The sequence below is a fragment of the Grampus griseus genome (genome assembly GCF_964374135.1).
Source record: "Grampus griseus genome assembly, chromosome: 2".
Taxonomy (NCBI): domain Eukaryota; kingdom Metazoa; phylum Chordata; class Mammalia; order Artiodactyla; family Delphinidae; genus Grampus; species Grampus griseus.
Genome location: NC_139018.1, coordinates 168363257 through 168389935, shown reverse-complemented (window position 1 = coordinate 168389935; position 26679 = coordinate 168363257). Strand labels below are relative to the sequence as shown.

The 26679-nt window shown below is 44.2% G+C and overlaps 1 protein-coding gene across 1 annotated transcript; it reads left to right on the top strand.

Annotated features, from left to right (window-relative positions):
- The first annotated feature begins 1465 nt into the window (after window positions 1-1465).
- PHYH (phytanoyl-CoA 2-hydroxylase) lies at window positions 1466-18840 on the top strand. Its single transcript, XM_082647826.1, has 9 exons — window positions 1466-1623; window positions 5062-5120; window positions 6109-6219; window positions 6858-7026; window positions 10251-10332; window positions 11725-11906; window positions 14484-14633; window positions 16524-16655; window positions 18524-18840. Exons 1-9 carry the CDS (start codon window positions 1549-1551, stop codon window positions 18575-18577), a joined length of 1014 nt encoding a protein of 337 aa, XP_082503952.1. The 5' UTR covers window positions 1466-1548; the 3' UTR covers window positions 18578-18840.
- Window positions 18841-26679: the final 7839 nt, after the last annotated feature.

Here is a 26679-nt window from a genome sequence, read left to right as displayed (position 1 = left end):
GAAAAAACCCCAAGGACATTCTTAGCCAGCCATCTGTAGATATTAGATGGAAAAGAGATCTTATGGAAAGAATTTCTAGCTCTTACAGCCACTATGAAAAACACTATAAAGGTACCTCAAAAAAATTAAAAATAGAACTACCATATGATCGGGCAACCCCAGTTCTAGGTATTTATCCGAATGAACTGAAATCAGGATCTCAAAGAGATACATACACCCCCATGTTCACTGCAGCATTATTACAATAGCCAAGATAATGGAAACAACCTAAGTGTCCATCAATGGATGAACGGGTAAAGACAACGGGGTATATACATACAGTGGAATGTTATTCAGCCTTAATAAAGAAGAAAATCCTGCCATTTGTGACAACATGGATAAACCTTGAGAGCATAATGCTAAGTGAAATAAGCTAATCACAGAAGGACAAATACTACATGATACTACTATGTAGAATCTAAAGGAGTCAACCTCAAAAAAAAAAAAGTCAACCTCATAGAAGCACAGAGGAGAATGATGGTTACCAGGGCATATGGGAGGAAGACATGGAGAGGTGGGTACAAAGTTTCAGTTATGCAAGAGAAAACAGTTCTGGAGATCTGCAATACAGCATAGTGCCTGTAGCTAAAAATGCTTCATCCTATACTTAACATTTGCTGGAAGTGTAGATCTTGTGTTGTGCTCTTACCACACATACACACACACGCACATGCACACACACACACACAAATGAGATAAACAGTGTGGGAGGAAACTGAGAGGCGATGGATGTTTATGTCCTTGATGGTGGTGATGGTTTCACACACTCATCCCCAAACTCATCCCATTGGGGGAAAAAAAAATTCTGGTTCTTTACTAAATTTAAAATTAGGGAATTCCCTGGCAGTCCAGTGGTTAGGACCCACCGCGCTTCCATTGCAGGGGGCAGGGGTTCCATCCCCGGTCGGGGAATTAATATCCCGCATGCTGCGTGGCCCGCCAAAAAAATAAAAAATGTTATACTAGACCGTGGTTTAGACATTTCCTACAATCATTTATTACACTTTTTAAAAATGACCAAACTGTTTCTAATATTTCGGACTGGATTCCCACAAAATTAAAGGTCTCTTTTGGAAAGCACATGTTGCTTCTAGGGCTGAACATTTGAATTTTTATTCCTTCAGCAGTTTAGTGGAAGGATCAGTCATACAGCATAAAATAAGTGGAAACTATGCCATTAAGCATGTTATGTTCTGGCTGGATTTCCTCCTGGTTGATCTTACCCTAGTGACCGAGCCCTTGGGGACTAGCTTCCTGCTCTGTGCGACAAAGATGACCTCTGCGATCCGCTAGAAGCAAGGTGCGCAGGCAGCGACCCCACGCTGTGGTCGCCATGTGAAGCTGCGCGTAGCGCCCTAGGCCGCTCCCCGGAGGCGGCGCTTCCCCGAGCCCCGCGGCCCGGTTGAGCTGCGTCCGTGCCAAGCCCCGCCCGCCGCGCGGAGGCGGGGGTCGCCCGCGGAGTTAAGTGCGGCCCAGGCCGGGCCACCGGCTGTCCCCCCGCCCGATGCCATGGACGAGGATCGCGCCTCCGCCCGCCTGCGCGTCTTGCTGCGACACCTCGGCGGCCGCTCGGCCGGGGCCGTCGTATCCTTTGGGTGCGGGGGTCTCGAGCTGGAAGGGTGGTGGCTATCAAGGCGCATCACACAGCCGCCGCGCTGGCTCTTCCTTGCTCCGCGCCGCCTGTCCCCGTGAATGGTCACGTCTCTTCCGGGCCCTGGGGGCGAGGATAGGTGCGACCCCAGGAGCCGGTGGTCCCCAATGCCCCAGAGGGGACCGGCCCGCCCGGTAGGCCCGGGACTGCTGGCCCCAGCGACTGGAGTGGCGTCGCTGCAGCCGTCCGGGCCCTCAGGGCCTCTGTTCCCCGGCTTTGGGGGCGGGGGGGCGGGGGGGAAGTCGTTACCGAGCGGGCCTGCTTTCTGCTACCTTGTCGCTTTCTGCACTTGGCCGCGCCTGATGGCCGCGGCTGCCCAGAGACCGAGACCGTAAACGGGGGCGCCGAGCTACCTGGAGGAGCCACGGAGTCCTCTCAGGGCGGAGCAGCTCTTGCTTCTCCAGGGGAGCCCCGTGGAGCTAACACTGTCTCCTGGAGAAGGGCTGGGTGCCCTGTGTCCCCTCCTGGTCAGGCCTTGAGAAGTTAATCCCCGAGAGCATGTGTGCGCTACGGGCCTTGGATCCAGAGAGATGTCACTGTGACATAGAAGTCAAGTAGCTTTATAGAATTGTTTTTGCCTGCTCAGTTTAAGTGTTCTCGTTCAGCGCGAACCTTTGGAAACTCCGCAGAAAACTGGGCCTGGGATTTTTTTCCCTTGTGGCCTGTTCTGCTATATTTAGGATCCTGAAATCTTTCCTAAAACGATCTTACTGGCTGTTTCTTTTACTTTCACTATTGCTCTCTCTGCTGAATTCCAAGCCTTGATGAATCGGAACCGTTGTAAATTTAAAATTTCATCCACAAACTGATGAAGGGAACCCAGGTGACTCTGTAATCTCATTTTACAGTTGAGAAAACAGTCGAGGCTAGGGGAGATGAAAACTCCTGACCAAGGTCATTTAAGGGAAGCAGTGGTTGTCAAAGTGCAGTCCCCGGACCAGCAGTATCAGCGTCACCTGGGCAATTGTTAAAAACGCAGATACTCAGGCTCATCTCAGACCTGTGGTATCAAAATACCTGGGCATGGGGCCCAGCGATCTGTTTGCACTTGTTTCTGATACATTTTATTTTATTTACTATTATTTTTTTTGCGGTATGCGGGCCTCTCACTGCCGTGGCCTCTCCCGTTGCGGAGCACAGGCTCTGGACGCGCAGGCTCAGCGGCCGTGGCTCACGGGCCCAGCCGCTCCGCGGCATGTGGGATCTTCCCGGACCGGGGCACGAACCCGTATCCCCTAGCGTTGGCAGGCAGACTCTCAACCACTGCGCCACCAGGGAAGCCCCTCCTTGACGTTTTCTTTTTGGCCTCACCGCGTGGTTTGTGGGATCTTAGTTCCCCGACCAGTAATTGAACCTGGGCCCTCCACTGTTGGACCTCCAGGGAATTCCCATCTCCTTGACTATTATATTGTCCCCAGTTATATAAAGACATCATTCAAAAAGGATAACATGTTTAAGAGAAGTGACATTCTGAAAGTAACTCTTTAAGCTAAAGAAACAATGAAAAAAATGAGAAGAAAAAAACCAAGATGCTAAGTCAGTCATCTGTGATTACTGGATAGAAAACAAAAAGGAATTTCTAGTTCTGTAAGATATTTAAAATGATACTCTGCTACGTGGATCATATTTTTCTTGGAGTCATTGTTTATTTTATAGACTTTTTTTTTTCTTTTGAGACACCATAGGTAATTCAGAGGCCTGTGAAAGGCTGTATTGCTGCAAATCTTAAATCTAAGGCAACTAGTGTTTCTTTTTTTTTTTGGCTGTGCTGTGCAGCATGCGGGATCTTAGTTCCCAACCAGGGATCGAATCTGTGCCCTCTGCATTGGGAGCATGGAGTCTTGACCACTGGACCTCCAGGGAAGTCCCTCCTTTGTCAAATTTTAATTGGGCTATTTATCTTTTTATTATTGAGTTGTAATAGTTCTTTATTATATTCTAGATACATGTCCCCTATCAGATATATGATTGCAAACATTTTTTCCTGTTCTTTGGGCTGTCTTTTTTTTTTAACATCTTTACTGGAGTATAATTGTTCTACAGTGGTGTGTTAGTGTCTGCTGTATAACGAAGTGAATCAGCTATACATATACATATATCCCCATTTCTCCTCCCTGTCGTGTCTCCCTCCCACCCTCCCTATCCCAGCCTTCTAGGTGGTCTCAAAGCACCGAGCTGATCTCCCTGTACTATGCGGCTGCTTCCCACTAGCTATTTTACATTTGGTAGTGTATATATGTCCATGCTACTCTCTCACTTTATCCCAGCTTACACTTGCCCCTACCCGTGTCCTCAGGTCCATTCTCTACATCTGCATCTTTATTCCTGTCCTGCCCCTAGGTTCATCAGAACCATTTTCTTTTTTAGATTCCATATATATGTGTTAGCATATGATATCTGTTTATCTCTCTCTGACTTACTTCACTCTGTATGACAGACTCTAGGGCCATCCACCTCACTACAAATAACTCAGTTTTGTTTCTTTTATAATTTATTTATTTTTGGCTGCTTTGGGTCTTCGTTGCTGTGCGTGGTCTTTCTCTAGCTGCGGCGAGCGGGGTCTACTCTTTCATTATGGTGCGCAGGCTTCTCAAGGCAGTGGCTTATCTTGTTGCGGAGCATGGGCTCTAGACACACGGGCTTCAGTAGTTGTGGCACGGGGGCTCAGTAGTTGTGGCTCGTGGGCCCTAGAGCGCAGGCTCAGTAGTTGTGGCGCACGGGCTTAGTTGCTCCGCGGCATGCGGGATCTTCCCGGACCAGGGATCGAACCCATGTCCCCTGCATTGGCAGGTGGATTCTTAACCACTGCACCACCAGTGAAGTCCCAACAGCTCCTAGTCTTGAGCCAGGGTTGGCAAACATTTTCTATAAAGGTACACTTTTTTTTTCTAATGACCAGCCAATATTGATAATATTTTGGACTAGACTCCTACTAAGTTAAGTTCCTCTTTTGAATAGCACAGGTTTCTCCTTATTTCTAGAATAGAGCCTTTCCATTTTTATTTGTTCAGTAGTTCGGTGGGAGAAATAGCCGGGGGAATGAAACGGATGGAAACTCTGAAAACCGTGTGGAAGCCTTGGCTCAGCTGTTTTCTGCTCGGTGACCTTGGACTAGTTACTGAGCTCTCCCAGCCTAGGGTTCCTTCTCTATGCAACAGGAATAGTAAAGCTCCTGGCTTGCAGCCACCTCCACAGGCTATTGTGAAATGAAATGAGGTAAGCAGCAGCGCATCAGAGCTTACGTGTGTCATCAGTTTGCTTGGTGACTACTTAGAGCCCGTCTTCCCTTGTGAAAACCAATACAGGGCAGACCGTTTCTAGAAAAGGTTGACACCTAAACTTTACTTCATTTGCCTTAATTCACATCCTAGATAGCGCACCACACTTCAGGGACTGTTTCTCCTGCCGGCTTCCATCCTCAACAATTCCAGTGAGTAGATCTAATTTTAATTTTTAACCATACAATGTATATAAAGGTTTTTTTTTTTTTTCTAGTGGTAACTAGGATTTAAAATACATGTTGCCCGATGAGAATGCATTATACAAATCCTCCATTTCCAGGATTTGTTCTAACGATCATGGAAAATTTTGAAGACCCTGACTTTTTCTATATGTATTTTAAAATTCAGAAAGGGGGAAAAATGTGAGAAAGTGCATAATCTTATTTTGTAAAATTCAGGCATCGTATATCTCATTTAAATTAGCCTGTCGTTTGGTTAGTCTGATGTATTAGCTAGCATCTTTGGTTTGTCTTAAAATCACCTTTGAAGTGGAAAACATTGATCTCCGTGGAATATTCTCATAGGGTCACAGTTCCAAACCAGAGTAATGGACAGGGTGATCTGAGTTTGTGTGTGTGCGCTGTACACTTATTCAGATTTTTGTTACTTTGATTTCTTCTGTGAGTGCACGAACTAGACAATTTAAAACATAAAATATATTAGTTTCCCATCTGAAAAACCATATTCATTACAGAATAAATTTTAAAAGCAGAGAAATAGAAGGAATTAAAAAAACATCATCCGTAATGCCATTACATAAAGGCAATCACTAGTAAAAATTTTTTTTGTACTTCCTTATAGTCTTTTTTTTAAAGAAGTCGTGCCTTGGTTTTACATCGTTGTCATATTTTAATTTAATAGGCATTGTCCATGCTATTATAGGCTCTTTGTTTTTAATGCTTGAGTCACGTCCCATTGAATGGATATAATATGATGAGTTAATTACTCCTCCAGTTCTTGGTGACAGTAATTAATGCTTTGGATCTAAAGCTTTAACATTTTTTTCAGACTATTTCCTTAAAGTCTTAGAAATAAAAATGCTTAGTGGAAGAGTACATACATTTCTCAGGTTCTTGATACATATTGTTAGGTTGTGATTTTTAAATTGGACTTACTTGAGGTTTTTTTCTCCTTTAGGTATACTCGGGATAATAATATTCTAAGCCTAGAACAGAGAAAATTTTATGAAGAAAATGGATTTCTTGTCATTAAAAATTTGGTGTCTGATGCTGATATTCAATATTTTAGGTACAGTAACACTATTTGTTATATAACAGAAATATGTATTATATGTGTATAGTGGGAATATGAGTAAGATTAGCTTGTGTCTGTACAGATATTTTTCAGGGATTGGGTTTGTTAGGAAGTGGTTTGTTAGAACCTGGGCTCGAGCCAGGGTGGCTGGCTTTAATCTTAGCCCCGTCGCTTAACATTGTGTGTATGAGGCAATTCCTTAACCTTTCCATGCCTGTTTCCATATCTGCAAAACAGGGGAAATAACAGTACTTATGTCCTAGAGTTGTTTTTAGGACTAAATAGGTAAAATAGAGAGAGAATACTTTAAACAGGGCCTGGCTTATTGTAGTGCTAGGGAGGTGTTTGCTCTTTCATTCAGATGAAACCAACTCACAAATATTTCCCTACTGGTCTGCCAAGCTAAGGAATATTTGAACTCTGGGAGCAAGTTTCAGCCTCACAGTTAGGAGGCAGGCACTTCTGAGTTGGCCATTTTCTCCTTCCTCCCATCAGAACTATTCAACCTGGGGCTAGAGGCCAACTTGGTGCAGAAAAACCACCCCCAAACCTTCGAGTCTTTCCACAGAACAAGGCCAGGGAGGTGCTTGGAGCCTGTGGTAATGACATCATTTACCAATTGAATTTTCTAGGGATGAGTTTGAAAGAATCTGCAGAATGGAGGTGAAACCACTGGGACTGATGGTGATGAGAGATGTGACCATTGCAAAATCAGAGTATGTGCCAAGTGAGAAAGTGATCACCAAGGTCCAAGATTTCCAAGAAGATAAGGAACTCTTCAGATACTGCACCCTCCCTGAGGTTCAAGGCCTTCTTGTGTTCTCTTTCTCTTTAAGCTAATTGCCCATCTGCATGCCTGCCTCTGAAATATTATTATTATTTTTTACTTCATCTAGCCCTTTTCTACTGGGGTCCTAGAGTGGTGGTTCTCAATCAGAGATGGACATTTGGCAATGTCTGGAGACGTGTTTGCTTGTCAGGCAGGAGGAATGGTGTCCTGCTGGCTTCTAATGGGTGGAGGTCAGGGATGCTGCTACTTGGGCCCAGGGATGCTATCATGCACAGAAGAGCCCCTTCCCGCAAACAAAGAATTATCCAGCCCAAAATGTCAGTAGTGCCAAGACTGAGAAATCCTGCTTTTGCTAATTATTTCTGGTGAAGGAGAGCAGGAATTCTGTGGTAAGACAGAGCAAGAGAGCCTTTCTCACACTTCATACAGGCACTTCCACAGGGGTGACAATGCTGAGGCTATTTACTGTAATATCCATTTATTTTTTCATTTTGTTTTATGATCTGGTCAGTAGAGGTGTGAGTTTGTTTTTAAATGTAAACTAGGGCCTCCCTGGTGGCGCAGTGGTTAAGAATCCACCTGCCAATGCAGGGGACATGGGTTTGAGCCCTGGTCCGGGAAGATCCCACATGCCGCAGAGCAACTAAGCCCGTGCGCCACAACTACTGAGCCTGAGAGCCACAACTGCTGAAGCCCGAGCCACAACTACTGAAGCCCACGCACCTAGAGCCTGTGCTCTGCAACAAGAGAAGGCACCGCAATGAGAATCCCATGCATTGCAACTAAGAGTAGCCCCTGCTCACCGCAACTAGAGAAAGCCTGTGCCCAGCAACCAAGACCCAACGAAGCCAAAAACAAAGCAAACAAATAAATGTAAACTAGTTTTTTAAAAATTATTCTTTAAGAGTAGTTCATATTTATAAAAATATCCAAATAGTATGGAAGGACATGAAATGAAAAGTGAACTCTCCCACCCCCAGCACCACTCACTGTTCAGTTTTTTTATGTATTCATCTAGAATTATTTCAGGTATACTCAAGCATATCTGTATAACCCCACCTTTTGTGTGACAGGGAACGTACTGGTTGTCACTTTGTTCTTCCACTTGCAGTAGATCTGAGACATCTTTCCATATTAGTATCTCTGGATCTACTTTATACTTTGTAAACTATTGCATAGTATTCCATTGCATAAATGTACTACAGTTTATGACCATTTATTTAGAATGGTTTGAAAGGACACTTGGCACAAAGTACTCACTAGAAACTATAATCTCAAGTGCTGTTCAAAAATCTGATTCGTGAAGAAAGACTGTACAGCTGAGCCACCTGGGATGTCGGGCCCCTTGGGTTGGGGGTGGGAGGAGAAGTGGCCCCTCTGAGCCCTGCATGCTTCCCAACCTCAAGTCCTGTTATAGAAATGGAAGTTGTGTGGGTGGATCGAGGATAAAAAGCTGGAAATCACAGGCAACATGTAGTAGATTGAGCTCTATCGGGACTTTCAGATTTCCTACCTCTGTAACATGTGAACCACGTATCTGGTGGTTCATGAAATGATTTTAGGGAGGTAGGCATTCTTTTAATAGCTGGGTATTTATTTTAATATGTATTGGAAAAATGAACCAGCACCTCAAATCCATGATTTCAGGAATATTATTAATCAGGATAAAACTAAGTAAAAGAGGGACTTCCCTGGTGGCGCAGTGGTTAAGAATCCACCTGCCAATGCAGGGGACACGGGTTTGAGCCCTGGTCTGGGAAGATCCCATATGCCGCAGAGCAACTAAGCCCGTGTGCCACAACTACTGAGCCTGTGTGCCACAACTACTGAAGCCCGCGTGCCTAGAGCCCGTGCTCCGCAACAAGAGAAGTCCCCGCAATGGGAAGCCCGCTCACCGCAACAAAGAGTAGCCCTCGCTCGCCGCAACTAGAGGAAGCCTGCGCACAGCAACGAAGACCCAACGCAGCCAAAAATAAATAAATAAATATTTTAAAAAAGAAAAAAAACTAAGTAAAAGAAGTGAGTTAATTTAATTTAGGGAGAATATTGGCTAAATATATTGGGAAATTCTGCAAAGCAGGACAGAAACGGTGAGGATGGCTCTTGAATGACGAAGGTTTAGAAAATCGCAGCCTAAGTGAATACCAAAAAAAAAAAAAAGACAAACTTCTTATTAAAAAAACAAGCATGAGGCCTGACTCCTGAGATTTTTGTAACATTTCAAGTGTTTCATACTCAAACTGCCAATTTTCCTTATACACAAGAGATCAAATAGTGAGAGAGCCGTAGACTGTGCTTCATTTTTTGGAGGCAGACAGAAAGGGAGTTTGAATACCATCTTTTTCATTTAACTGGCTCTGCAAACTTAGGCATCTTATTCGTGTAGGGCATTCATTTCAAAGTATTATTAATGAATGGGGGCATTAATTTTCAGGGACTATTGTGAGGCTTAACCGAGCTGATGTGTCAATATATAGAAAGCCCCTGGCAGGTAGGAGGCATGCAGTGTTGAGTCCTTTCTGCTTTTTACTCCTTTCTAGTGGGTCTGATGCAGGAGGTGGTCCTCCTTGTCACTTGCTCCCATTGCAGCTTATTCCTCGGAGCGTGGGTCTCAACCACATCGGCCCACGTCATTATGTGTTTAACACCTTTTTTCCCACCAGCATATAAACTCCTTTGGGGCAGGGACCCGCTTATCTTGTTCACTGTTGTGTCCCTATTTGCTGTCACTCTGCCTGGTTCAGAGACCTTAGGAGGGAGTTGTTGAATTAATGGCCATGCTGATTGTGAAGTGGTCTCCAGGCCCCTGTTCTCCTGCCCTCGGGGTTACTCATGACAGCGGCAGACCTGTCGGGGCCTTTCGTGGTCCCTTCTTACGAAGAGTCTCCGTGAAGGAAAAGGAAGCTGCCTTCTCACTGGGCAACTGGCAACAGCTTTGGTGGAAAGAAGGGCATTCCTGCCCTTTGCAGCTGGTGTCTCACAGAGACTCACGTCTCTCTTGTAGGAGAAGTACGCAAGTTTCCAGCTGGCTCCAAAAAGCCTGTTTAGTTCCGAGTGTTGTAAATTTCCAATGATTTCCAGTTGCTGACTTTTCCATGGTTTGTTTGCAAGGTTGTGAAACATCAATTGATTGTTTTAAACAGTTGCCATCTGAGTTCTTGTATAGACAGATGTACTTTGTGCCACCTGCCTGTGTATCTGATTTCCCATGAACTTTCTTCCCCCTCTCCCTTAGATTCTGAAATATGTGGAGTGCTTCACCGGACCCAATATTATGGCCATGCATACGATGCTGATAAACAAACCTCCAGATTCTGGTAAAGAGCTCTTATTTGTAAAGCAGAAGCAACAACAACAACAAAAAAAGTGTTTAAGTACATAAGGTTGATGTCCTAACTAATAGCAATGTGTACAACTGCTAAACTTCGCATCAATGAATATATGTACTTTCATTTAAGTCTTAAGATAGCTTACATCATAAAAACATTGAAGTATAGGGTTATCGCTGGGTTTTTACACATCTGGCTTCTGAAAGATGCAGTTCAGTAAACACGACTGTCCCTACACCCCAGAGGCTGTTATTCAACATCTCTCAGCCTTGTTAGCAGTCTCACCCATGCATGAGAGTGGGGACTTTGCCTTCCTGATCTAAAGCCATTACTATTACTACCAAATTAAAACTATTCTTATAAATCATATACCACAGTTATTCTTAAAATTTCCTGTGCTTGCTAAAATGTAGCTTCTAAGACCTCCCTCCTAGAGAGACTGATTCAGAAAACAGAACCCAGGAATCTGCATTTTTATTAACCATACCCAGAGATGCTAATGCAGATGGCTCTTGGCCACACTGAGAAATTCAGCTGTACCAGCGGTAGTAAATCGGCCACTAGAGATTCTGGATCCTTTTCTACTTTGTCTTCCTCCTGATGGCTGGGAGAGGTTTATGTGACAGGTCTGTAGTTTAACATCAAGTCTTTCCCTCCTTGGGTGTCTTGCCTGGAGAGATCCGGTGGCCTGGGGGAACCACGTTCAGAGGGCAAAACTAGGGAAAAATGTAAACATGGGCCTAGTATCTCTGATAATCCACATTGATTGTACACCAAATGCTTCTAGTTTGGTGGGGAAACCTCTGAGAGGCCTTTTATTTATTTAGTTAGTTAATTAACGATATATTTTTTTGTACCAGGCACTTTGAAGGCTATCAGAGGACCTCAGATTTGACCACTCTCTTTAATTAATCAGCCTTTTTTTGGGAATACTAAGCTCTGTGCCCAAACCAGAGTTAGGAAGGAATAAAGCACAACAGAGGTGATGACATATGTACAGCATGCTAGAAAATAGTGTAAAGTAGTCCTTGGCTACCAGAAGCCCAGAAAGAATGACAGGATCCAGAGTTACTGTGCTGATGGGAATTCTCTGGTGGTCCAGCACTTAGGATTCCATGCTTCCACTGCAAGGGGCATGGGTTCAATCCCTGGTTGGGGAACTAAGATCCCTCATGCTTCGCGTCATGGCCAAAAAAAAAAAGACAGTCACTGTGCTGATTCAGTGTTGCAATTTGGTGCTTATCTGTTGAGGCTGGTTTTCTTTAGCATTGTTTCATCTGTTTGCTTTTGCAGGGATAGGTCATTGTTCTGGTTTTTCAGGCAGAGGAGAAGAATTCTGAGACTTGAGTTTACTTATTTTAACAGCAGGTTTTGTTTTAGGCAAGAAGACATCCCGTCACCCCTTGCACCAGGATCTGCACTATTTCCCCTTCAGGCCCAGCAATAGCATCGTTTGTGCCTGGACAGCCATGGAGCACATCGACCGGGACAACGGCTGTCTGGTTGTGCTCCCAGGGACACACAGAGGCCCCTTGAAGACACACGATTATCCCCAGTGGGAGGTAAGTCTGCCTGGAGGCTGAGTCTTGATCAGAATCTTTTGTTGTTTTGATTTCACATCAGTATACATAAGGAGCTTTGCCAATAAGATGACATTTCCTTTCTTAGCAAAACATTGTTCTAGGATTTAGAATAAGAATCAGGGAAAATTCAAGGATGTCAGATAAAATGATTGTCTTTGTTCTTTCAACAAGTGCTTGAAAGCCAACCAAAGTGGGGAACTTTGGTGATGCTATAAAAGATCTGAGATTATGAAGCCTAAGTGCAGAGGTAAGACACAAAGCGGCAACACCAGATGTGTGTGCCAAGTGCCACATGAGTCTTACACCCTGATTGGTGGGTCTCGCAGTAAAGAAGTGGGATCATCTCCTTCCAGCTGAACAGACGGGCAGAGAGAGGCTCTGGGGAGGACTGAGTGGTATCCTGTTGCGAGGCTGTTCATGGTTTATCCATTCAGCTGATGATGCTGGAGGACTGTTTAATGCTTTGGGGTCCATGAATGATGAGGTCAAATTGGTTCTTCAAGGCGATAACCTTGTGGTCTGGCACAGAATGTACTGCAGGTATAAGAGTCCAGAGGCAGAGAAACCAGAGAGGAGACTCTTAGCATTTTAGGTATAAGGCAATGTCTCAAAAATCCCATAATGATGATCAAGGTGGGAAGAGCACCTGTTGTTAAGGCAGACAGAATGGACACGGTTCTGTGGGATGTAAAGAATATGGCTCTCAGGACTTCTGTGCCAACTAGTGAGAATTCTTCTTTTTTAAAAATATTAATTAATTTTATTTTTGGCTGCACTGGGTCTTTGTTGCTGCACACGGGCTTTCTCTAGTTGTGGAGTGGGAGCTACTCTTCGCTGCAGTGTGCAGGCTTCTCACTGCAGTGTCTTCTCTTGTTGCGGAGAGCGGGCTCTAGGTGCGTGGGCTTCAGCAGTTGTGGCACGCGGGCTCTAGAGCGTAGGCTCAGTAGTTGTGGCGCATGGGCTTAGTTGCTCCGCATGTGGGATCTTCCCGGACCAGGGATCGAACCTGTGTCCCCTGCATTGGCAGGCGGATTCCTAACCACTGAGCCACCAGGGAAGCCCCTAGTTAGAATTCTTGCACTGAGGATTAGTGCTAAGTGAAAATATTTGAGTCTAGATTCTGATATAAAATCTGAAATTCGTCGATTAAGTTGAGGTTTAGGAAAGGTTGGTGCAAGCAACAGAAGTGGGTTTTCACTGACTTCAGCCGAAGGGAATGTTTTGGAGGGCTGCAGGGGCAGGCAGAATCGGTGGGAAAGCTGGCCAGCTCTGGGGGTTGGGGGATGGGGAAGGAAAGCGGAAGTCCTTGCTCGGTGGGAACAGTTGGGTGGGGTACCTGGCATGGGCAGTGGACCCTGACTACATCCGGTCTCTTCGATTCTCTGCTCAGATTCAAAGCGGCCTCGGTGGGAGGTCAGATTAGCTTATCTTGGTTACATATCAACCCTGTGCAAGGAGAGAAGCTCACTGGGTCAAAGTCCCAATACAGTGCAGTACGAAAGTAGTCATTCCCCAAAAGGAATTTGTATTTGGGATAGTCTTAGGAAAGGAAATGGGATGCTACCCTCCAAAGACCCATAAAGGTTTGCAAACTTTGTCACTTCTCGTTTTAGCTTCTTCCATAAAGACATAACCATTACCTAATACAGTGACTAACTTTGAAAATAGTTATAAACAAACACAATGTTTTATTTATTTTATTATTTTTTAAAATTATTCTTTATTTTATTTATTTATTTTTGGCTGCATTGGGTCTTCGTTACTGCGCGTGGGCTTTCTCTAGTTGCAGCGAGCGGGGCCTACTCTTCGTTGCGGTGCGCGGGCTTGTCATTGCAGTGGCTTTTCTTGTTGCGGAGCACGGGCTGTAGGCTCGCGGGCTTCAGGAGTTGTGGCGCACTGGCTCTAGAGCACAGGCTCAGCAGTTGTGGCGCACGGGCTTAGATGCTCTGTGGCATGTGGGATCTTCTCGGACCAGGGATGGAACCTGCGTCCCCTGCATTGGCAGGCGGATTATTAACCACTGCGCCACCAGGGAAGTTCCCATAATGTTATAATTTACTATTCTTTCTTTACTCTGCACGTGACATGAGTGGTTTTTCAGCCCAGAAAAACTGAGTATTTTCTCTCCCCTAGTCTGGGAGAATAGTTAGCTTCTCAGAGATGCTCCTGAGTAACAGAAGAATGATTTATGCCAAGTTCCAGGTGGGAAAGAATGATTATGGGTTAACCTGGAAAGCTGGTCTCCTGCATTACCACAAAATGCAAAGCTGATCTAGATCTTCATTTATAATTCAGTAATGAAGGGTAGGTGGAAATTCCAAATTTTTCATCCGGTCTAAAAAGTCCAAAATTTTAGCATCAACATGTGGCTTTCTTAAAACCAGTCATCTGAGAAGCTTTGGTATATGTAAGGTTTTTTGGTTTTTTTAAATCTAATTTATTTATCTGTTTCTCTTGGAAGAACTTAGAGAAGCTTTGTTTTTTCCTGATGAGTCATTGATAGGGTCTTAATTAGTGGCTTCCTCACATCTGGACTTGGCTTCTCTCGTGTTTTAGGGAGGGGTTAACATCATGTTCCACGGGATCCAGGACTATGACAAAAATAATGACCGGGTGCACCTCCTGATGGAGAAAGGAGACACCGTTTTCTTTCATCCTTTGCTCATCCATGGATCTGGTCGGAACAAAAGTCAAGGATTCCGGAAGGTATGCATTCACATCACAGCTCTTTCTGAAGATGAACGGGTTAGGAACAAAAGTGCCATGATATATTCAAAGTTAAAGGATTTGTGACTTTTAACTAAACTGCCCTTTAGTCTGGTTTATTTAGCAGGAAATATATTTGCCTCCGTCACGCTTTCTTGCTCACAGCAGCAAGGAGCCAGGTGACCTCAGGATCCCAGCCTACTGAACATTCATGGAATTGCTTCAGAGTGAGAGTTTACTTAATTGGAAGCTGCTAGCGTATGGTTTCAGAGGCAAAAACAAAGGCAGACATACCAAATAAGAACATCTGGGATGTGTACAGCTCATATAAGAGGAACGTTTGTAATATTATTGCTACTGGGGAAAATATTATTGATCGCAAAGGAAGGTCTGAATTGGCCTCCCGGAAATCAGATATGGCCATGTTTTTCACCCCTTAGCCTCAGTGTTTTCAATTTCATGATTTCAGTGCTTACATTAAAAATTGACATAATTTCTCATAAATTCCCAGATTCCTTGCCTCTCTAAGATTCCGCAGATCTGACGATACTATGGGCTCCCATTTCCCTATGATGACATGGCTGTTTGTACTAAATATTAGGGGCTTCTTTGGGGCCGAGGGAAGTTTTCCAGTCTGTCACAACAAGCCCTTGTGTCCCCTGAGGCTGAGGGTTAGTTGTCAGATTTCATCTTCCATTCATTCAAATATCCAGCAGGCTCCATGAGCCTGGTGAGGGATGGGCATGAGGGAAGAAGGCACTCCCCTCAGGGGTACCCAAAACACTCCACAGTCCAGTTACATAATATTTTAATGTAGTAGTTTAAAAAATCAAAATTAATGCCAAAAAATCCATGGTGAGCACAATGCCAAAATTTTAAAGACGAGGTCAGACCCTCCACTACCATGACCCTCAGAACTGTGCAAAGGGGTGCAGGCACTACGCTGGAAATAATGTGTTTTAATATACTGACTTTATAATTTTTCAATATTTTTTAACTGCTTTAATGTTTGGGGAAGTATTAACCATTAAAAAATACATAAAAGGGTACAGGTAGGACTGTACAATTTTTCCCTGTTGCCTCAGGCTCCAGTATGGCTTGGTATGGCACTAGGGCTTCCATGGGAAATAAAGTTTGTGACTCAACTGCCTCGAAATTTGATATTTGGGGCAAAGTAGGAAGCTCTTCTGATGGGTGCAGTCACCCTAAGACAACTAACCTGTGACAAGGAAGGTGAGTTTTAACTACCGCCTTGCAAGTTAGATCTGTTTATAACTCCTTCAAGAATGGGGAGAACCGAGGAACTTCCATCCTACCTTCAAAAGGAAACGAGGTGGGTATTGTATGTGAATGCGATCAAACTTTAAACATCCTTCTGATTCAAGAGGGATGTCTGCCTATTATTTCCTTTGCAAGGTCTTTTCAGTTTTTTCACCCCATCATCTGTGGCCATTGAAATACCAACTCATTACAAACTTAACTGAGTAACTTCTGTAACTGAGGTGATGAGAAACCCTGCAATACATTCCTCTGTAGGACTTGGCAGTATCCACTCATTAGAAAAATCAAATGCTAAAAAGTTAAAGACTTCTTACTTACATAATTCTGTTCCCTGCCCCGTATATACCTTTGGAAAATAAATAACACAGCTAGTGAAAAACGTCATGTAAATTCTCAATTATCCTTTAGCTGGGTGGAAAAAAAAAGCAGCTGAGCCATCGAGAGACTGATTCAGGACACGTGGGAACAGCGTTCAGTCTAGAAATCGCACGCTCAGTGACAGAACTGACTTTCTAAAAGAAGCCTCCTTGCTAGGTTGCTGGTGTTAACGGGGTGTTTTTTGTTTGTTTGTCCTTGTTTTTGTAACATGAATCGATTCACTTTGCACAGGCAATTTCCTGCCATTTTGCGGATGCCAACTGCCACTACATCGATGTGAAGGGTACCAGTCAAGAAAACATTGGAGAGGAAGTTTTAGAGATAGCCAGTAAAATCCATGGAGTGAAAGACGTCAGCCTGAAGGTATGTATGTTTGTATGAAATGACAAGGTAAAGATCTTGGTTTTTTCTTTTCTTCAGATGCTTAATAATTCTCATACCTGATTTAATTTGAAAGTATAAAATGCTTGGGTTTAGAGCTCGTTTCGGAAACATTGCTGAGACCTGAGAATGACAGTGGAGTTTGTTTGTACTACTTCCTTCCCCAGCGTGGGAGACCTGAATTCTGTAAGTCTCTGGGCTGTCCTGTGGCACGCAGGCCGTCGTGTTGCAGAACGGACAGGTAGGAGAGGAAGTAGATAACATATTCAGGGGAGAGCAAATGGAGGACAAGGCTACCTTCTGAACGCACACGGTTTAAAGGTTTGGGCTGTCAATCATAGGCCTCCTTTGTTTGTAAAGAGAGTATATGCATTTGGAATTCCAGTAAGACTCCCAGAAAGCAATTCTCAAGCAAGTGTTTGTTTGGGTCAGTTTGCATCTGGAGTTTAACGAGAGCCTGCACGTAGCAGAGATGAGAGATCACGGATGCCTGTCATAGCGGGCGTAAGACGGTATTCCGTATGCTTCCCTAATTAATACACCTCATCTGCAGATTATCTGTTTTTAACTGGTGAACATTCCATGCTGCTGCTGATCGACAACAAGTTATCAGTCAAGGCAAATAAACTTATTTGCATCGTAGATTGTGTACATTTTAGCATCTGAACCAAGAACCTGACCCTACTTGTTAAATGTGCATTAGATAACTAAATGCATCTATTCTGGGGGCGACATGACCCCCAAATAGGCTGAGTGTAATGATAACTCAGGGCCTTCTAGTACTCTGAAGAGCCTTGCTCACCAAAGGCAGGGTACCACCTTCTGAAACAACTTCCCAGAGCACAAATCTTCCTCCACCCTTAACCCCTTTTCTCTTTGGAATCTGTGAATGTATCCCATATCTGAAAATGCTCTGGTCTCACACTGGCACATCCTGGAAGTCTTGTCCTTCTCCCTTTGTCCAGTACTTAAATGTCCTACAAAGGCAACATATTTTGCCAACTGGTGCTTCCATCCAACACCCTGAATTTCAAGGCAGGAAAAAAATGTATATACGTCTGAGGGCTGTCACAGTTGTACTAAATGAATCAGTTCCTGTATTTATTTGTCGTTACTCTCTCAGCTATAGTTCATTGGCTTTACTTAAAAGAACAATACTAACTTCTGCTATAGAGTTCTTTGTCAGGTACAAAAGCACGTTCATATCCCTTTTCTTCTCTTCTTCACCAAAACCCAGTGGAGCAGTCATTATAGCTCCAAGTTCTTAATGAGAAAATGAAGAGTTCAAGAGATTGCCCTCAATTACGTAAGTGACGGAGATTTCAGAGTCAGGTCCAGTTCCCAAATCGTTCTTCCCAGGATACCTTGCTGTTTGCTCAAAAATAAACAAGAAAGTCTGAGTTGTTTTATTAGGAACAAAGAAGAAAAAACCCAAACCAGTAACCCAGGACATCATTTTCATGATAGTGATCTAATCAGGGGTACATGGCTCAGAATGGGGCAGGCAAACATAACCAAGGAAAAGCAGGAGCTTGGGTACTAAACTGTTTGTATTGTGACCAGATTTAACCGCCAGTTCCAACACCTGTAATCAGCACGAGCACCAAGTAAAACAAGACTGACACGAGTGGGGACTCACTGTCTTGGCTACAAAACATGATTTTAGATGTTGGCAGGTACATTAACTGGACTCTCAGAATGTGCTTTATTTACTGTTATGACCATTGTGGATGGGTTTTTTTTCTTTTTAGTATTTAACCACTTGTAGATGCTAGTAATCTACTTTGTCTTATGGTGAATAGGTAAATCAAAGTGTCCCATAAACTCACTGTGTTTGGTATTATTTCCAGGATGTTTGGAGATTTCGAGCACGCGTCGTGAAAGGAGAAAGAATCAACCTTTGAAATAGCCCTTTGCTCGAACTCTTTTCAAGAAAACCAGGATGGAACAAGGTCTCAGAGGAAAACCTTTTCTCAATGAGATGATGTAATCTTTTCTATCCACTTGTTAACAAAATCAAAGTGCACAGATCCGGTACTTAATTGCATACAGGTAATTCTGCAGCACGGTGGCGTGGCTTTAATGGACATAAAATCAGTAGAAGTGAAATATTACTGTTTTAAGGAAAACTTGGGGTTGCAACTAATAAAGGTGATGCATAATTGAAGTCTGTTCGATCAGTTTCTTTCATTCAATTAGGGATTAATTGTTCTGAATTAATTAAGCAGGGATTAATGTTCTGAAACGCAAAGCCCACCACCTCCCAATTTCGTGTTGTGAGAGATTTCTTTTCAAATCTGGAACAATGAATATTAGAGGCACAGTTAGTGGAGGGCCTAAGAAGGGCATCAGGGAGTAAAAATGTGGGTGGAGACTCATGTTCTGACACAGGATTTCCTTCCATGGCCTCTGCAGCCCAACCAACCTCCTTAAAGACTGGATCTTTCCAAGCCTTTTTCTCTAAAGAGAGAAGACCAGGGTCACTTTCTCTGCCAATTCATATTGGGCAGGGCAGCATTTACGAATGAAATCTAACCTCTTTCAAAGGTCTTGGAAAATGGTTAGATACTTTTTTTTTTTAACATCTTTATTGGAGTATCATTGCTTTACAATGGTGTGTTAGTTTCTGCTTTATAACAATAGCCAGGACATGGAAGCAACCTAAGTGTCCATCATCGGATGAATGGATAAAGAAGATGTGGCACATATATACAATGGAATATTACTCAGCCATAAAAAGAAACGAAATTGAGATATTTGTAGTGAGGTGGATGGACCTAGAGTCTGTCATACAGAGTGAAGTAAGTCAGAAAGAGAAAAACAAATACCATATGGTTAGATACTTTTGATTTGGATTTCGAGTGGTGTGGACTGGGGGGATTTAATAGAGCACTGTATTTCTACACCAGCTGAGGGCAGCAAGGAGCCACAGTCCTTATTCTTAAAAATTCTAGTTAAAGCTTTAATAAGAAAGAAAGAGTCCCCATTTTTGTCATTCTGCTATGCACATGTTTTCCTAAATCTAGCTTCACCGTTTTTGTCAGTTTCTCTGTAAGAACACTCAGTTTAAGCTCAGGTCTCGCTAGATACTGGGGAAGACATGAGAATCCCTGACAGCGTCTAAGGATTATGGAATAATTGGAAATAAAATGTACATAGGGAAAGCCAGTGTAAACAGCATGTATGGGGCACTGTTCTGCAATAAACTTTTCCAACTAATTTTTTTTAAAGGTTTTTTTCTTTTTAAAATTTATTTATTTTTGCTGTGTTGGGTCTTCGTTTCTGTGCGAGGGCTTTCTCTAGTTGTGGCAAGTGGGGGCCACTCTTCATCGCGGTGTGCGGGCCTCTCACTATCGCGGCCTCTCTTGTTGTGGAGCACAGGCTCCAGACACGCAGGCTCAGTAGTTGTGGCTCACGGGCCTAGTTGCTCCGCGGCATGTGGGATCTTCCCATACCAGGGCTCGAACCCGTGTCACCTGCATTGGCAGGCAGATTCTCAACCACTGCACCATCAGGGAAGCCCCCAACTAATTCTGAATTTAAAATAAATGTGAAAAAGTAGACTTCAGCAGGAAAACCAGACAGCAGAATTTGTCACTTCCCTTGTGCTTATTTATGGCTGCGTTGGGTCTTCGTAGCTGCGCGCGGGCTTTCTCTAGTTGCCGTGAGCGGGGGCTACTCTTTGTTGCCGAGCACGGACTCTAGGCTCACGGGCTTCAGTAGTTGTGGCACGTGGTCTCAGTAGTTGTGGCTCACAGGCTCTAGAGCACAGGCTCAGTAGTTGTGGCGCACGGTCTTAGTTGCCCCGTGGCATGTGGGATCTTCCCGGACCAGGGCTCAAACCCGTGTCCCCTGCATTGGCAGGAGGATTCTTAACCACTGCGCCACCAGGGAAGCCCCCCTGTGCATTTTTGAGTGAACTCCAACTAGTCAATTGGGAAACATTTCCCATCTTAGCCGTGTCCCTTTGCCTACTAGTTATCTAACAAATATCCAAGCATCTGTTACTGAACCAGGTTCGTTTTGCACCAGTTTCTAGAAAAGTTTTTCAAGCCGAAATGCTGAGACCCGAGGTTTGCAGCAGAGAGGAGACGGAAGAACAAAGCCTCAGATCTGCCTCCTGGAAGGCAAGGGGCTTGGGCTATTTATGGGATAAGGCAGCAGGGCGGACTGAGGCATGGGGAGCGCGGGAAAGGTGACTGGGGAAAGGTGCAGTCAGGTCATCACTGTTATTCTGCGCAGGTGTGGCTAAGCCTCAGGTCTCTGCGCATTCAAAAAGGCAGGCGCTCTGCACAGACCCAGGGTGGTGTCTTCAGCCCCCTGATGTCAAAAGGTCACTTAACGGAGACTCGCGCATGCCCAGTTGGAGGGTGGGTGGTCCTATCCGGTCTCAACCAGTTCACCTCCAAGCAGACACAGCTGACTCCAAGTTCTGGGACAAGAACTCAGGCAAACATCGTATAGCAACAATTAAAACGACCTTGGTTAGTGGAGGCAGGTGAAATGGATTTGACTAACGATTACCCACGCTTTCACACTCACTCCGTGTAACAGGCCCAAGTATGGAACGAAGACAGTAGCAGGATGAACTTGACTGCTTATTTTGCTTATGGGACCCCTGGAAAGGTGGGAGCCGATGTCCGCTGGAAACTGATGGGCTGGGATAGGAATATCACTAGATCTTGGCAGAATAAGGAAAAGCCTGGAAGATAACAAGAGCCTGGCTTCACAGTGGGGGAAGGGGATTTATCCTGGGCTTATGTTTATTTCACCAGAGACCCATCTAAAAAGAGTATATGAGGTACTCAAAGCACAGAACAAAACAAATAGAAAGGCTCCTCTTTTTCTATATTTGGGACTAATCATAGGAAAACCAGAAACCTTTGCTCCTGGTATCTACTTGGAGCTCGCCTCTTTTTTTTTTTTTTTTTTTTTGAGGTACGCGGGCCTCTCACTGCTGTGGCCTCTCCCGTTGCGGAGCACAGGCTCCGGACGTGCAGGCTCAGCGGCCATGGCTCATGGGCCCAGCCGCTCCGCGGCACGTGGGATCTTCTCGGACCGGACTGAGGCACGAACCCACGTCCCCTGCATTAGCAGGCAGACTCTCAACTACTGTGCCACCAGGGAAGCCCCTGAGCTTGCCCCTTTTAAACCACAGGTTAAATGAGTTCGAAAATCTTATGATTGCATCAACAAAACATGATAACATTTCCCAAAGCTAATTCTAGTAATACAGGTCAACGGTTCAAACCATCTCAAATTTACCTGTCAAAATCTTTTCTTACTAACCCAACACAACCTGAATTAATCTCTCCTTCAACTCAACTCTTGTAACCATCCTGTATGTAGAGTACATACCACCACCTGGCACTTAATACATTTCCTGAAAGTATGGTTTTCCCATTTGTAAATACCCTGCCTTCCTGAATAGAGATAGTAAAGACCCTTGAAGGTCCTGCCTATTCCTTTGGGCACCTCTGTTAACGCTCACAGTGCCCTCACATATGAGACCCTTGCTATTTATTGCTTATTCAATGTAAGCACCAAACTTCTCATTTTTTTTGGCTGTGCTGCACAGCATGTGGGATCTGAGTTCCCTGACCAGGGACTGAACCCCTGCCTCCTGCAGTGGAAGTGCAGAGTCTTAACCATTGGACCACCAGGGAAGTCCCTCATTTTTGTAACTGTTTCTCTTTCGTAAGAGAGTATGTCCCTCTACCCTCCTACACTGTTGGTGGGAATGTAAATTGGTACAACCATTATGGAGAACAGTATGGAAGTTCCTTAAAAAACTAAAAATAGAACTACCATATGATCCAGCAATCCCACTCCTGGGCATATATCCGGAGAAAACTAATTCGAAAAGATACATGAACCCCAATGTTCATAGCAGCATAATTTACAATAGCCAAGACATGGAAACAACCTAAATGTCCATCGACAGATGAATGGATAAAGATGTGGTACTTACATACAATGGAATATGACCCAGCCATTAAAAAGAATGACATAATGCCATTTGCAGCAACATGGATGGACCTAGAGATTATCATACTAAGTGAAGTAAGTAAGACAGAGAAAGACTAATATCAGATACCACTTATATATGGAATCTAAAAAAATAATACAAATGAACTTATTTACAAAACAGAAACAGAGTCACTGATGTAGAAAACAAACTTATGGTTACCGGGGGGAAAGGCAGGGTAGTGGGTGGGAGGGATGAACTGGGAGATTGGGATTGACACATACACACTGCTATATATACAACAGATAACTAACAAGGACCTACTGGATAGCACAGGGAACTCTTCTCAATACTCTGTAATGATCTATATGGGAAAAGAATCTTAAAAAGAGCAGATATATATATATATATATATATATATGTACAACTGACTCACTTTGCTGTATGGCAGAAACTAACACAACATTGTACATCAAAAAAAAGAGAGAGCATGTCCCTCTTAAACACACTTGGCCTGTGCAGCCTTGGCCCCGATTTCCGGTTCCCGACGTGTTTTCCCCTGAGTGTTCCAGCCACCTCTCGCTCCACTGCACTCTTCACCTCTTCACCAATACCTCTTTCATATATGTTGGGGGACAGGGACGCTGGGAAAGGAGGTGACTGTGACTGAGAAGTCTGGTTACTCATCAGAAGCTCCACAATAGGTTTGATTGTATTGAGTTTGATATCTATTTTTTTAGGTGGATATGCTTTAAAAATTTTTAACTGCAGTAAAATGCACATAAAATTTACCACCTTAACCATTTCTAAGTGTACATTTGAGTGGTGTTAAGTACATTCACATTGTTGTGCAACCATCACTGCCATCTATCTCCAGAACCCTCTTCATCTTGCAAAACTAACCCCCTACTCCTCATTTACCCCTCCCTCCAACCCAGAGTACCACTAGTCTACCTTTTATCTATCTCTATGAATTTGACTATTCTAGGTTCCTCATGTAAGTGGGATCATACAGTATTTGTCTTTTTGCAGCTGGCTTATTCCACTTAGCATACTGTCCTCAAGGTTCATGTAGTTGTAGCAAGTGTCAGAACTTCCTTCTTTTTAAGGCTGAATAGTATTCTACTGAATGGATAGACCACATTTTGCTTATCCATTCCTCCATCTGCAGACACTTGGGTTGCTTCCAATTTGTATCGATTGTGAATAAAGTTGCTATGAACATGGTATACAAATAACCCTTTGAGACCCTGTTTTCAATTCTTTTGCCGAATTTCAGGATCATATGGTAGTTCTATTTTTAATTTTTTGAGGACCCACCACACTGTTTTCCACAGCAGCTGCACCATTTTACATTCCCATCGAAAAATCACAAGGGTTCCAATTTCTGCACATCCTCTCCAACTCTTATTATTTTTGGTATTTTTTATAGTAGCCATCCTAATGGGTATGATGTGGTGCTGGGTTAGATATTTTTGACCAAAGTAAAATTCTTAGCTCAGACTTGTAAGGACAGTTGAAAGTTGACTACCTTACTGAAATAGAGTAGATGGAGGGAGGTGGTGTACATCTCTATCATCATGTAAATTCCCTCACTGTTCCAACCTGGAAACTTCTCCATCTCATAATACTTTAGTCTTTGGCTAAGACATTATCTCTGAACTATCAATTCTATCTTCTTCAGAAGGATACCTTTGGAAGTTCACAGGGACAAAATTATTCCAAATAAACATAAGCCACTCTTGGGTTTTAGTTCTAATGCCATTATCCTGAACAAGGCAGGTCCCACATAGGCTGACCCCCTTTGTCATGTGTTTGCAAGAGGGCTGAGAAGGTTCCCACTTCAAATCATCTTCCACCCATGTCACAAATTCCACCCTAGCCATGAGTTTGAGGACAGAGCCTCTTTCTAGATGCTCTCTTTTTTAAAAAAAAATGGGAATTGACTTTATTTTTAAATTAATTAATTAATTAATTATTTTTGGCTGTGCTGGGTCTTCGTTGCTGCACGCGGGCTTTCTCTAGTTGCGGTGAGCGGGGGCTACTCTTCGTTGCGGTGCGTGGGCTTCTCATTGCGGTGGCTTCTCTTGTTGCGGAGCACGGGCTCTAGGCGCATGGGCTTCAGTAGTTGTGGCTCGCAGGCTCTAGAGCACAGGCTCAGTAGCTGTGGCTCACGGGCTTAGCTGCTCCGTGGCATGTGGGATCTTCCTGGACCAGGGCTCGAACCCATGTCCCCTGCATTGGCAGGCAGATTCTTAACCACTGCGTCACCAGGTAAGTCCCTAGACATTCTCTTTTAAAACTCAAGTGCCTCAGGAAGTCTGGCATTAAATCCTAACATCTTAGTGGGACATTTCCTCCTTTTTGATAAGAGAAATGGGACAGCCTTGGGAACAAAGGAAAGACAACAAATGGGGATAGAAAAGCAAAAGGGAAGAGGGTCACGGGAGGTGTGTAACAGTGATGCAAGGTGACATAGGCCAAAACTGGCCTTTCACCAGAACTGGCACTGAGCCCATGTGTACCAGAGCAGTTATATCTGCTGCTGAAATACGGAAAAACCGTCATAACAGTGGGTAGCGAGCCGTTGTCCCGAGCATTTCCATCACCGCCCCCCAGGCCAAGTGCCGCCTCTCCATCCCAGTTGCTCCCACCTCTTTCCTGGGACTCCTCCCCACAACTTCCCAAATCCAGCGGCCAGAGGGGACCTGCCCCAGGACCGTGAACATGCCAAGCCTCACTAGTTATTCAACATTTTGATGTCACCTGCTTCCAACAACTGTCAAGTGGACAATAAAAGCAAGTCTCAGGATAGATTCTGCTACCGATTCAAACAGCTGTTGGCAAAGGGACAGAGGAGTCAGTCATCTACCCTGGTCTGTTCATCTCAGATCTCTCTCCTTTGCCATCCTGGGGTAGGAAACAGTGATCTGAGAGCAGGTGAGCCTTGTCATTTGATCTGGCCACAGGGTCCTTGTGAATGAGGGTCCCTGGACCTAGAATGCCACACCATGGGGGTCTGGTGGCCGCTTGCTTCTGTGTTGTACATGCGAGGAGAGCTGTGGCCACACACTCTTTCTAGCCACAAGCGACACTCTATTAAGGATGGAGCACTGTTTCTATCTTCCCTTATGGGAATGACAAACCCTCTGGTGCAGATTTAGATAATGATAGTTAAAGTACTTGAACATGAGTTCCTGGTGGGGATGCTTCAATGCTGACTAATCCCTCCGAGGGTGCAGATTAAATTTAATTAACACGCACCCATATTCTGCACTGTTGCTTTTTTTGAATATCAGCTTTATTGAGATATTTTGCATATCAGAGGGCTCACCCATTTAAATACACAATTCAGTGGCTTTCAGTAGATTCACAGATATGTGCAACCATCACCACAGTCAATTTTAGAACATTTCTGTTACCTCAAAAAAGAAAGCCGGTATACACACAATTCTCCTGGGAACTGTCATTTCTTGGAACAGAGTTGGGTGGGGAGAGGAAGGCCCAGGACTTTTCTCTTATTTTTTTATTTATTTTTGCGGTACGCGGGCCTCTCTCTGTTGTGGCCTCTCCCCGTTGCGGAGCACAGGCTCCGGACGTGCAGGCTCAGCGGCCATGGCTCACGGGCCCAGCCGCTCTGCGGCATGTGGGCGGGGCACGAACCCATGTCCCCTGCATCGGCAGGCGGACTCTCAACCACCGCGCCACCACGGAAGCCCAGGACTTTTCTCTTTTATTTGACTTTGATTGAACCAGGTGAATGCACTCCCCATTCAGAAACTAAAGCAAAATTTTAAAGTAAAAAAAATGAACAGGAAGAAACTGAGAGTGACTCAGAGACTGGTCACTAAGGGGTGCAAGCAAAACTCTCTCTGCCCTTCTCCGGATTTCTGCCCTAGGTCGGGAGTCAGTGATCTTTCTCTGTCGAGGGTCAAAGAGTCAAAAATATTTATTTTTCGCTTCACCGGTCATACTGTGTCTATTGCAACAATTCCGGGAGGCAGCTGGGGACCACAGTAGCCGTGACCCCACGAAGCT

Bases quoted from the DNA above. Each gene is read 5' to 3' on its own strand.
- PHYH (XM_082647826.1), top strand. From the start codon at position 1,549: ATGGACGAGGATCGCGCCTCCGCCCGCCTGCGCGTCTTGCTGCGACAC. The intron at 6,220-6,857 runs GTACAGTAACAC...TGAATTTTCTAG, and splicing joins GCTGATATTCAATATTTTAG to GGATGAGTTTGAAAGAATCT. The intron at 11,907-14,483 runs GTAAGTCTGCCT...CTCGTGTTTTAG, and splicing joins ACGATTATCCCCAGTGGGAG to GGAGGGGTTAACATCATGTT.